General features: G+C 38.5%; 1 protein-coding gene across 1 annotated transcript in view; it reads left to right on the forward strand.

Annotated features, from left to right (window-relative positions):
- The window catches only part of PADI2 (peptidyl arginine deiminase 2), a 1,404,027-nt gene that overhangs the window by 1,151,483 nt on the left and 239,021 nt on the right, over positions 1–13,523 (forward strand). The window contains exon 11 of the mRNA XM_044061822.1: positions 5,702–5,847. Within this exon, the coding sequence (XP_043917757.1) occupies positions 5,702–5,847 (146 nt within the window). The remainder of the gene's footprint in view (positions 1–5,701; positions 5,848–13,523) is intronic.

Here is a 13,523-nt window from a genome sequence, read left to right on the forward strand (position 1 = left end):
GTGAAAAACTCATTCAGCCTCCTGGAACCCAATCCAACTAAAAAAATTAAAGAAGCATAATCTTGTCAAGACATGAACAAAATTTCTTAGACTACCTCCAGCAATCTTCACAATGCACCTGCTTTACTACCCCAGTTTGATTACTACCCCTCTGCTTACATTGCTTAATCCTTCACATTTTTCTCTCCATCTATTTTTGGTGTCTCACAAACTTTACTTGAAGCACCATACTTCACCCTACTTTTTTTATACTTGGCAACCTACAAGGTTATATTCCTTTATACTAAGGTTATATAAGCCCTGCCTGTAGCACACCATTTCTACGGTGTTATGGCTGTATCTGTGAAATGATGCCACATTTGTTGTTACTGGAAATCATGAAAGGTGGTCTCTCTCTTGCTTTAAATCGTGATACATAATGTCTAGGCTACCTTAACCTTTTTTGTGGCATGCCAGATCAATCATGTAAAAAAGGACATTTCTGAAATTATTTGAATCTTGTTTTGAGTGGAAACTAGAAAATTATGACAAATGTTGTTTAAATCCTTAAATATAGGTTCATATATAGGTTCATATGTGTTTACTAGGCTAACGACCACAAAGGCCTTTTTAAGCTTCTGTTTAATGTATAATAATTTCTGTTACATAGTTTAGTAGTCCGCGGTGGTGGTGCTGCGGTAGCGTTGTCACCTCACAGTAAGACGCTGTCCAGATCGATTCTCAGCTAGAGCGTCTTCTGCGTGGAGACATGCGTGAATGGGCTTTCCTTTGTTGAAGGTTGTGCGTCAGGGCTGGTAACTCGGCATGTAAAAATCAACTACCAGTCTTTAGCGGACCGGAGTTCCACTGTGGCGACCCCTAACCGGGAAAAGCCGAAAGACACACACACACTTTCTGTTACATAGTTTGTGCAGTAACATGCCAATGTATCCATTGTTGTCTTGTAATATTATCTCTAACTTGTATAATTTCATAATTTCTTTTACCTTAATGTAATTATAATGATGACTCTTATTTCCAAATTAAACTGTAATTCTTTTTCTGTATCAACCAGTGAGGACCAGCATACCCACCAGGTTAACAAATGTAAAATAAAATAAATTTGGGATAAGGGAGGTTCTTTCAGCTCAAGAAGAGATAGGGCTTGATGATCATGACAGGATATGACCAATACATTATATTAAAAGATCTGTTGGGCCAACTATGGAGTTTTACTATTACATTCACGCACTTCATTCATGTGACAGCATATGATTATGTTACTGTGTTGTCCAGGCTGTAAAGGTCCCATCCTTTTCTGTTGTCCAGTCTTCTTTTCCTTCAGTTTTTCTTCTCTGTCCCTCTTTGCTTTCACCACCTCTAGCAATTTCAGCATGGTGGTATCCACATTTCTGAAACTTTGCTTAATCATTTCAGTAACTCCTTAACAAAAATCACCACAATTATCTTACAACATGAGGTCATTGATAGCATTTAGAGTGTGTCACTTGTAACTGTTGTGTTATGACTAAGATTGTTATGTCTGCAATGGCAGGTTTAGTGCCGTATACTTACATAATCCTACTTTACTGAATGTATGACTTGTGGTTGTACCCTTTCTCTCCTCCCCATCATCAAGTGTGTAGTTTAACTATCTAGCCTCCCTTTAGATGATTTCTGAGCCTACTGTGAACATACTGATTAGAGATGCACACTCTGTTGAGTTCACCTGGGCATGCAGTGTGACCACATGCGATTGTGCTCCCCTTCTCCCAGTCTTTCCCTGATGTGGCACCCTTGAACCGCACACTACAGTCTCAATAAATATATTCTAAGATCCTAATACACTCCCCATGAAACAACAATTGACTTTTAGCGTTTTGTCATTTGCATTAAACTATCACCATGTCATTTGCCTTCCACTCATATTACTATCTTCCTGCCCTTTTGTCTGGCCTTGTCCATTAATCTTGCCCCTACAAAGTCCAGTGCATCCATTTCCTTACCCGACTTTCCTCAATGTCTTTGAATTATTGAGTGTACAAATGTCTATGTTTCTCCTTATAAACCAGTATCTGCATTCACTTCACCAATCTTGGTAACTCCATATTGCATGCTTTCTGTCAAAAAGTAACTTATCTTTCCTCTTTATTGCCTCCAGAACTGTACACTAAGTGTAGCTGGATAAGATCTTACCACCTGTCTATACAGAGAAATAATTACTGCTTGTTCACTGCTGATGTTAACATTTACTCCACTTCCATTCCATTCACCAGTTTGGTAACTTTTATTTTTACCAGCATCATTTCTCCTTCTATATGGCTCCAGAACTATGCAGAGACCTCCAGGTGTTGCCTTACAAGGAACCTGAACTGCAGATGTGGCACGGTAACTGCATGTGTAAGGGAAATACCTGTGCTTGTCTTTCTTCCAATGATGCATCTTCTTATGCCCCCCAAATGCCACCAGCCTTGCTTCCTTGCTGCTACGTCTTACTTACATTTAGGCAGTTTGATATAACTACCCGATTCAGCCTATTGTTTACTTTTCTTTTGTGACTGCTTTCTTTCTAAATGTGTACATCTAATACATTTTTTCTCTGCAGACATATTATTTTGTGTTGTTTGGTGTTGTTTGCACTGACTGTATTTTAGCTGCTCTTGCAGTCTTCCCAAGTGCGCTTTAATCTTTTCTGTATTTCCTTGTGCATCAACTCTGTTGTATAACTGTCATATAAAAATGGAATATTTCATTCCAGGCTTCCTGCAATGTTGGTTAAGAAGGCACTAAAAAGACTATCCCCACTACTGACCCTTGTGGTACCACACTGGTTTCTTTCTTTTCATCCAAGTCAACTGTTTAGTCTTTCTGTGTACTATTATCCTATCATTGTTTTATCCATACTGTCACTATAGCTTCCACTCAAAATCTATTTAATTTCATCCATAACTTTTTTTGGGTAGCACTTTCTCATGTCTCTTGTGAAAGTCTAAGTAAAGTCATATTCCTCAACCCTTTTTCATGCTGCTCCCTACTTATTTAGTCAAGTTCATAGCTAATTACTTCTCTAGCTGCCTTAATGGGCCATAGTCAAATAACTCATATTCATATTTATATAATTTATACTCATATTATTGTTATATAACTGTATGATTCTGGGTGTCAGGACAATGCATATTATTAAAAACAAACTAAAGTGCTAAACGATTCTGCATTCATAAAACAGGACCATAAGAATGCTTTCTTGTTATTACCTGTGTAGTTATAATATTTCCATATGTTGTTAATGTTTGCACATGGCATATGCCTTCTGTTGAATTTTCATTAGAAGGCACTTAGCTTAACATGATTGTACAAGGTTATAACTTCCTAACTTCCTTAATTATACTTCTTGGATACAGGATGTGATACAAACTGCGTTCTTAGACAAGACATTAGTAGAATGTGATTTAGAAAAGGCAAATGAAAATGTGAACTTTCTTTACCAGTATCTTTAGAAGTTAAGGAAGCCTAGCTCTTCCAATAAGGCCTGTAATGTTACAGCTGCATTTTTGCCATATTTTTAAATTAGTGTATCCATTAACAGAAAAAGCCATCCCCGTGGAAATTAACTTTGAAACAATTCCAGTACTCGTGATAAAATCTCCGACAGGAAAGTTGCTGTATAAATATCTGAAGCATTGTCATTATCTCTATGTGCAATTATTTTAATGAAGGTCTGAGTAAAGTCATATCCCTTTACCTATGCTTTATAGAGCCTTTTGCAAAAACTGACATCCAGGCTAATTACTGCATTGATAAGACACCTCTAACAGCTGATCAGTAGTCAGGGATCTAGGAACATATGTAGACAGTAATCTGGCCTTTGCCCAACATGTGGCCAAGGTAGTAAGAAAATCATTCTATGTCACTTAATCTATAAGTAAGGACACGACATCCAGGTCAAAGGAAGTTATAGTGCCACTTTATATGGCCCATATCAGACTCATCATTGAGTATATAATGCCCACTTAAGCATATACCTGACCAGACGTATGCAACAGTTGGACCACCCAGAAAGGTTCCTTACCAGGAGAATCCAGGGTATAAATACATTGTCCTGTACTGATTGCCTTAAAGTCCTATATATGTACTCTATCTCCTACAAGTTACAGAGAGGCAATTTATCCCTAGCATGCAATGCTTCCTCAGATCCATCTCTGAAGGACCTTTTGCACATCCGCAAAATGAACAGCATCAGAACCACTAGATCCAAATATTTAAATTTTGCTTGTGACATAAATAAGACATGTTGGCGAGACAGAGATGTGTCTCAGAGGATTGCCATCTCTCAAACAGGTATCCATGTGAAGCAGAATCCATCCCAAACTCTACTTAAGCATAACCTTTATCAATGGATGAGAAATCAGAAATTCACCTCAGGTGTGGCTCCTACTTCTCTGATAACCAGAGGCAGACAGTAATACCCAAACTAACATACCCCCACTGAATAAATGCCCTTAATACATAGGGACACCGTTGGGTTGGATTGCACAGCTAGGCTTATAAAGACCATGGTGGTCATTAGTGTGGTATATACCTATGAACCCATGAAAAGAGCTAGAGACCTTCACATTTCTATCATTCCACACCATATGATAAATTTAGAAATACATGGAAAACTGCAAAACAAGCATATATATGTAATTGTTATTTTTATTTGTGGTTTAAATATTGATATGCTCTTCTTCTTCTTTTGGCTTTTCTTGGTTAGGGATCGCCACAGGGGATCACCTGTCCACTCATGATTGGCAGTGGAGTTTTACGGTGTCGAGTTGCCAGCCCAGCACCCAACCTTCCACAGAAGGCACACACATATGCATGCACTCATGCCTAGGGACAATTTAGAGTGTTCAATCCACCTACAGCATGTCTTTAGGATGTGGGAGAAAACTGGAGCACCTGGAGGAAACCCACATGACCACAGGGAGGACATGCTGACTCCGCACAGAAGGCACCCAGCCGAGGATCGAATCAGAGAACCTCTTGCTGTGAGGTGGCAACGCTAACCGCTGCACTACTGCGGCCACCCTAAATGTTGATATGCTCTGTTAAACATAAATGTATTCTTTTAGCATGTTTGAGTGTGTTATGGATCTGATATACATTCCTTTTAACCTACATCTCCAGAATGTGAAACACTAATATGGAACAATTGTGCAAAATGTGGAACTGTTACTCTCATAATGTGGAACAAATGGGCAAAATATGGAACTCTTAATAACAGCTTACTAACAACTTCAACTAGGGAGCTCACATTATGTTTAAAATGTGTTACTTTATACTTGTAAAAAAGTTGTTTTGATGAAGTAATATGATTCACTATTATCTACCATGGATATCAGTTTAAAAAGTTATTAACACTGACTATATCACAGACCCTTTTAGTGCACAGCTGTGAGGGGCATAGCCTTTTTAAGGGTTAAAATGAGGAATGTTCCTGATGACAATGTACACTTGGGAGATAATCTGACATGGATTGTGAACCTCTAGCACCTGCTCCACGATAAGGGAAGAAATAAGTGTCACTAGCTGTGCCTCTATTTTACAGATATGCTTTTCATCAAAAGAAGATGAAACAATGTTTGTTGCCCAAAACTATTTTAAATCATGGCAATGGGCAGTGTATGGATACAGCTCAACTTAAAAAAAATAAAAATACTTGTCTTTCTTTTTTTTTCAGGGTCCAGATTTTGGCCATGTGGCTCACAATACTAAAGAAGTGAATAGTTTAGACTCTTTTGGAAACCTGGAAGTCAGTCCACCAGTGACTGTAAATGGAAAACATTACCCTCTGGGAAGGATCCTGATCGGCAGCTGCTTTCCCACGTAAGAAGGCAATTATATACTACAGAAACTGATGTAATCAGCATAAATGAGCAACTTTACATAAACATGTGTTACCCAAATTCTGTGCTGCTTTTAAGTAGTAACCTAATCTTGAACAGAGATTTATTGTCTGAGAAAAACCTAACATTTAGTCACTTTCATGAAAGTAGCCCTCAGTGGCTAGTATCCACTACCTAGGATGAGTAGAAAAGTCACAAAGATGAGTGCATTCATTCACTATCCACATGGAGAATACTTTTGATTCACAAGGGTCTGTTTGTTGAACTTGTATTGTTAGCTGAGTAATTTATGAATGCTTGTTTTCAAAGTTATACTTGATAAAAAATAAGTAAATAAACACAAACAGCAGAGACCTCCAAGACAGAAACGCACTTGACCACCACAACACAGCACAAACCACAGGACACATAGCTCACCTCCACAGTGTGCCCCTCAACCTAAGCCCCTAAGGCTAAACACCTTGCCCAATACACTAATCATAGGTGACTCAATAGTGAGGCACACAGATGTCCCACTCACTTGGTTGAATAAGGATAAGGTAATAGTCCACTTTCTTTCAGGTGCCAGAATCTGACACATAACACACGCACTCAGGTCACTTCACAACAAGTACAAGTATGACTCTGTCATTGTCCATGTGAGTGTGAATGACCTGAGATGCAGTTCCCTGGACTACATGAAAAGAGACATGGTGGAGCTCTTGGATTATGTGGCCCAGACAAGTATGACCCTAGCCCTGAGCTGTATCCTACCATCACCCAGAATGATACCACAGTACAAATAAAAAATTACTGACTTCAACAATTGGCTAAGTTTCTGGTGTCATTCTAAGGGGATCCAGTATTTAACCAAAAAATAAGGCAATGGAGGGTTCACTAGGTAGCAAACCAAATTTAATGAACACACAAAAAAACAATAAAACGCCTTAAACTGGACCACAGCATTTTCGTCAGCAACTTCATCAGATGAGCATACCAACAAAAATGAGTCCTTTATATATCGTCCTTAACAGGCAGGTCCATTAAGTAACCAATCCACAGTTAAAGACGTATTAACAAACTAAAATGTTTAAAAGGTGTCATAGGAAACAATGCATGCAGATCCTGTCTGAATAGAACTACCATTCAGTACAAGTGTAAAAATAATAAATAATACTTTAGCTAGATATGGGATGTAAATTTACATTAAATACATTTAAAAACTTTAAAAACATTTAAAACTTTTTTTCCAACTTATATTTTATTGCATTTTCAGATTTAAATGTTAACAATGACAAAAAAAACAGTATACAATGAAAGAAAATGAAAAACATTATACAGACATTTAACATAAATCACCTATATCATCCTGTCATGACAGAAGAAAAAAGCTGGTTATCTACTGTATAGTAAATTACATTAGCCAACACAATAAGACATTTATCTAAATAAACTGAGGTAATATAGACATAATATTAGGAAACAAAAGGTGACCAGTAGATAATATAAGAAGTAAATTAAACCTTTGAACTCAACTATTTACAACTGTACAAATAGTGCCACTAATAGTTGAGAGAGAAACTTTTACTTTTGTTGTGTCTTTTGGCTTTTCCCGGTTAGGGGTTGCCACAGCGGAACAACGGTCCGCTAATGATTGGCAGTAGATTTTTACGTGCCGAGTTGCCAGCTCTGACGCACAACCTTCAACGAAGGTACGCCCATTCACGCATGTCTCCACACAGAAGACGCTCTAACTGAGAATCGAACAGGACAACGTCATACTGTGAGGCGACAACGTTACCTCAGCACCACCACTACAGTTGAGAGAGAAACTTTTACTAATCATATGTTATTTTACAATGAATTATGCTGCTTAGAGATTTTATTTCAAAGTTATTAGAGAGAGGGTCTTCCATACCAAATAATTCGGGTAATTACATAGTTATAACATAGATATGTGATCTAAGATATTCATATAAAAATACTGATAAAAGCAAACAATAGTAAATCTGTAAAAGCCTGCTGTGTAGAGATCTTAATGAAACAGGGACATCTACTGGCCAAACGTTTTAGAGCAATAATAAAAATCAAAGTTCAGCAGCTCTTAATTTTTTTTTCCAAAAATTCTTTATTTATTATTTTCATTGATATAAGCTAACAAACATAGTATAATATGTAGAGGTAACACCACTTAAAAAAAAGGTTATTATACATTATTGGTAGTACAGTAGTAAGTAAAACAATCAAACAATACTATTTACACTATATATATATAGATGCTTTCAATACTCAAGAGAGAAATTGTTACAGTTCAGTGAGAGCTATTGTGATTGGAAATATACATTATAAAAAGAAGGGAGAAGAAAAATAAGAACATTTGTCTGGGCTATAGATATATATTGGTTAATATAGAACCTTTTATATGTAGTTAATTTTACTATATTGTAATAAGCTAGGCCCGAATAATATTAAATGTTTTGTTCCCATAATTTCCTGTGTTTGATGTTTTTATTCCCCTTGTCAGTTAAAATCTTTTGGGCTAAGAGATGCTCGGTTGCCATTAATCTAAAATTCTCCCAGGAAATGTTAGGTTAAGCTAACTGGTTGCTGTATATAGTTTTATTAGGAGAAAAAGATTAATCATAGTAATTGCTTGAGTTTTAGAGATATTATTTGGTATGATATGTAGGAGAGTAAATTTCCAGGTGAGTGTGAATGATTGATAGCCCATTTTTTGTAATTGAAATTTAAGGGAGTTCCAAAGTGTAAATACACACTTACAGCTCCAGAATAGATGGAGTATATCGGCCGATAAGAGTTTTGCAGTGTGGACAAGCAGCTCTTAATTTTAAGACTGGTTTCAAAGAGACCATGTCATTTAAACCAGAGTGTTTGCTTCTAACACCAACTGCCAGTACAACTCTCTGTACTCCCAAGCGTGTCTCCCAGGGACCACCCCTGGGATCAATTGGTAGTACCTCAATCACAAAAAAATAAAAATATCTTCCTGAACAGTCTAAAGTGTGTTTATATAAAGCATTGTTTAAGTTCATCTCTTTTATATCATACCTGTGCTCATACATTCTGGATTTTAATTTTCTTTCAGTTTTGCCAACGTAAAATGCCTCACAGTTCCCACATAAGGCTAAATAAATCAAACCATTTGTATTACAGTTGGCAAAACCTAAGGTTTTAATAGATCTATTTCTGGCTTTCAAAAAGCATGTATCCCCTGTTTTGACATAGGGGCATTGGGTACAGCTCCCGCACTTATGTGTACCCCTTTTACTGGGATTATAATTACCAGCCTTGCTAGGCCCATTCTCCAGAATGTTTTTAATAGTGCACCCTTTTCTATATACACATTTAAGTGGTCTATTAAAAATATATTGCAAGTCAGAAGTACTAGCAAACCTACTCCATTCATCCTCTATAATACTTCTGACCATTCTAGCTTCTCCATCATAGGTTAGTACCAAAGCACTGTTGTACGCATTCTCTACATTAGCCTTTGTTGAATGGGTACTGCTCAGATCCACTGTGTCATTGCCAAAAATAGGGGCAAACTTAGTTTTCCTAGCTGCAGACACTTCTTCAAGCACCTCCGTAAGCAATGATGCTAGGTAACCCCTAGCTTTGAACAACTCAAAAAGATATTTACTTTCATTTAAAAAATCATTATCATCAGATGTCATTCTACTGATGCGCACAAGCTGGCCTTTTACCACCCTTTTCTTCTGGTGGAACGGGTGTGCACTAGTATAATACAGGTATGAATTTGAAAATGTCATTTTTCTATACACCCTGGTTTTAAAACCACCATTAATTTTATTAATGCAGACATCCAGGTATCTCATTTCATCTTGATCCATTACATATGTAAATCTTAAAAATTCAGTAGAATTTGATAAATATCTAAAAAATTCCAAGAACCTGTCCACCGTCTCTCTTCAAAACAAACAAATATCTTCCAAAAAACTACCATAAAAGCTCCAACACTTATTAAAATCACTATTAAAAACATATTTTTTTTCCCAGTAAGATAATATGATGTTAGCATAAGTTGGGGCACAATGGGCCCCCATAGCTACACCTCTTAGCTGTTTAAAATATTCACCCTCAAAAAAAATAAAATTGTTCTTTAAAATCACATCCATCAGTATTAGACACACTTGACAGCCATTAATGTCCTTACTGTCGAATAAAACTTCTTCCAACCATTCTAAACCCGTATCATGAGGGATAGAAGAAAACAAATCAACCACATCCACAGAAATAAAAAGCAAACTATATGAATAAAGGCCAGAATTTAGTTTCTTCAACAAGTCTCAAGAATCTTTTAACACATTTTCACCCCCATAGCTATTTTTTTCAGTTTTGAATCCACATATTTTGCTAAAGGGGCAGTTACTGAGCCTTCTGCCGAAAAAATTGACCTTAAAGGTGGGTTGTCTATATCCCTATGAACCTTGGGGATACCAAAAATAGATGGAACTCTGGGTTTATTTACATGTAAGAAATTGTATGTGTCACTATCAATACGTCCTTCTAATAGTAAATCATTAAGGCATAACTGTATTTTTTGTTTGCTATATTCACTTCATTTAGTGACACCCTTACATATTGTTTATCATCCCCCAGGATATCCATCATTTTCCCCTCATATACTATTTTGTCCATCAACACAATACCCCCACCTTTATCTGGTTTCATCACCCTCAGGTTTTTATTGTTTCTACATTCCTCTAGAACATTCCTTTCTTCCTTACTTAGGTTGGAAAACACCTTATTGTTAGCTACTGCTTGACGCAGTTTACTCTCTACCATGTTTTCAAAATTCCTAAGTTGTGGATGCAAGGGTGGGTTGAAGGTGCTTTTTCTGCCTAACTTATTGTTTGTGTTGGGCTTAAATTGGCCGTTAAAAAACAATTCCAAGTTTTTCTTACGTACAACTTAAAATCAAGTAGTAGCTTGAAAATATCAGTCTTAGTTCTTGGAATAAAAGTAAAACCTTTTAAAAACAAGTTAAAATGACTTTTTTCAATATTAATAGCACTATAGTTAAAAATATTAAAACCATTAAAAGTGCATCTTGGACCATTTTTAATTATTCTAAATTTGCTATCTATCTTTGGTGTGTCCCCCTCGGTCCTGCCCATGCATTGTATCTGTAATTCACTGGGCCTTTCTTCCTCAACCTCTCGGACCTCCTGGGGGAGGAGTATTTGTCTGTTTGGGGCAACATAATTGACAGACCTCGATGCTTTGTCAGAGGTGGCCTGCATTTGTCACCCCTGGGTTTCCGGGTACTAGCTAAGGCTCTTGCCACCTATACAGTGCCTTTTTTAGGTGGTGTTCCAAAGACCAAATTACCACCATAACATCTATAAATAAATGCAATCTGAGGGTCATGCTGCTCAACACTAGAAGACTAAATCTCAAGATGCATTTGCTCAAAGCACTCCTCAAAATGGAGAACATCAACATTTGTGCTGTAACGGAGACCTGGTTTAAAGCGGCAGAAAGCACCCCTGTGCTACCAGGCTATAACTCATTCCACACCTTTCATCCCTGAAACATGGACCATAGCTCCAAAGGTGGTGGTGTCTCCATATTCATAAAGGATATGCACACCACCAGACTAGTAGCCCAGCATAACGCATCCGAGATACTTCAGATACAACTAACATTGGGTAAGATGGTGATCCAGGTCATAGCCTGCTATAGGTCCCCAACCATGTCCCTAGACTCTCACTCCACATTCCTAAGCACCCTGGAATCTATCAAGGTCCAACCCAACACTCTCATACTAGGAGACTTCAACTACCCCTCCATCAACTGGGAGAACTACTCAAGCACCAATACACTGGCCCAAAGCTTCCTAGAATTCATCAATTCCAATGCCCTGGACCAGCTCATTCTGACCTCCACTAGAGGAAGCAACTTCCTTGATCTGGTTATTACTAACATGGGCGACTGTTGGTCTACACTAGTAGTCAATCCCTCCCTGGTCAGATCTGACTATAAACTAATCACCATGGAAAGCCACATCTTACCCACACCCGCCACAAAGGTAACCACCTTGAAAAACTTCAAAGCTGATCTTGGGCTCCTAAAAACAGAAGTGGCTAACTTCACGGCACCCATGCCAATGGAAAATAGTTGCATGTCTGGCAAATCATACACCAATGCACTGTATAAACATGTACATAAATGCATGGAACTAACCATGTACAATGGTACCTCCTATACTGAGCCAACAGATATTGCCAACATACTGGCCGACAAATTCAGTGCCAACTTTACCCCTCTCTCCCCCCCTAAAGGACCAATCACAATACTGGAAGAATGCAAGGTGTCCAGCATTACTGCAGCACAGGTTAAAGCTGCATTGTCCAAGGCCAAGAATACAGCTTCCATGGGACCCGATAATATCCCTGGCTGTGTTCTACATGAACTTTAAAGTGAACTGGCACCACATCTGTGCCCTGTTCAGTCACAGCCTCACCTCAGGCTTTGTCCCTACCAAATGGTGCACTGCTACAGTCATCCCTCTCCATGAAGGGGGAGCAACTACAGACTCTAGGAATTATTGCCCCATTAGCCTGACGAGTGTGATATGTAAAGCTATGGAGCGCATCATCATGGACCTGATTAACAAAGATATAGAAAATCTCCAAACTCTAGACCCCATGCAATTTGATTTTGTGAAAGGGAGATCATGCCTGCTCAACCTGGTTGACGACTCTGAGTCAGTCACCAGGGCTGTGGATGAAGATAAGGCAGTGCATACAGCCTTCCTCAATCTAACCAAGGCCTTTGATATCATTCCTCTCTCAGGAATTACTGATAAACTCACCAAACTAGGCATCGACCCCTATATCACTAAATGGGTTGCAAATTGGCTCACAGATAGAACACACAGTGCGAAAGTAGTAGACTCCAAGTCAGACTGCCGACCAGTCATGAGTGGAGTCCCACGGGGAACGGTCCTGGGTCCTCTCCTGTTAGGCATCTACTTCTCAGAAGTCCAGGTCAACACAAAGGGACTCTGGCTGAACAAGTTCACAGACGGCTGCAAGCTGGGAGCTGTTATTAACTCCCCAAGTGATGCAGACATCCTACAGAAAGGCCTCACTGAGACCAATAACTGGTGTTGAAACCATGGCCTTAAGCTTAATGCCAAAAAATGTGACGTCATCCCCTTTGGTAAAAACTCAGTTCCCACTAATTACCTCATTGATGGGAGCCCACTGAACACTGAGGGCATTATAAGAGATCTGGGGATGCAGGTTGACTGCAACCTCTCCTTTGACCACCACATTGCCACTGTGGTCAGAAAGTCCTTCTAGGTGGCATATCTTATTACCAAGAGTTTTGCATCGAGGAAGAAAGAGGTCATCGTCTCTCTCTACTCTTCCCTCATTAGACCAATAATTGAGTATAATGCCCCATTTGGCATGTACCTCACTAGACACCTGCAGCAGCTGGAGAGGTGACAGAAATACCTCACAAAGAGGATCCTAGGCATTAAACACATGTCCTACATGGACAGATTCAAAAGACTCCAGCTAGTCTCTGTCTCATATCGCTTACTTAGAGGCAATCTTTGCTTGACTTACAAAGCCATGTCTGACCCAGCACTGTTAGAAATGCTGCATCTAAAGAAATCCCAAT

The sequence above is a fragment of the Protopterus annectens genome, chromosome 2.part0, assembly GCF_019279795.1.
Source record: "Protopterus annectens isolate FY-2018-M chromosome 2.part0, PAN1.0, whole genome shotgun sequence".
NCBI lineage: Eukaryota > Metazoa > Chordata > Ceratodontiformes > Protopteridae > Protopterus > Protopterus annectens.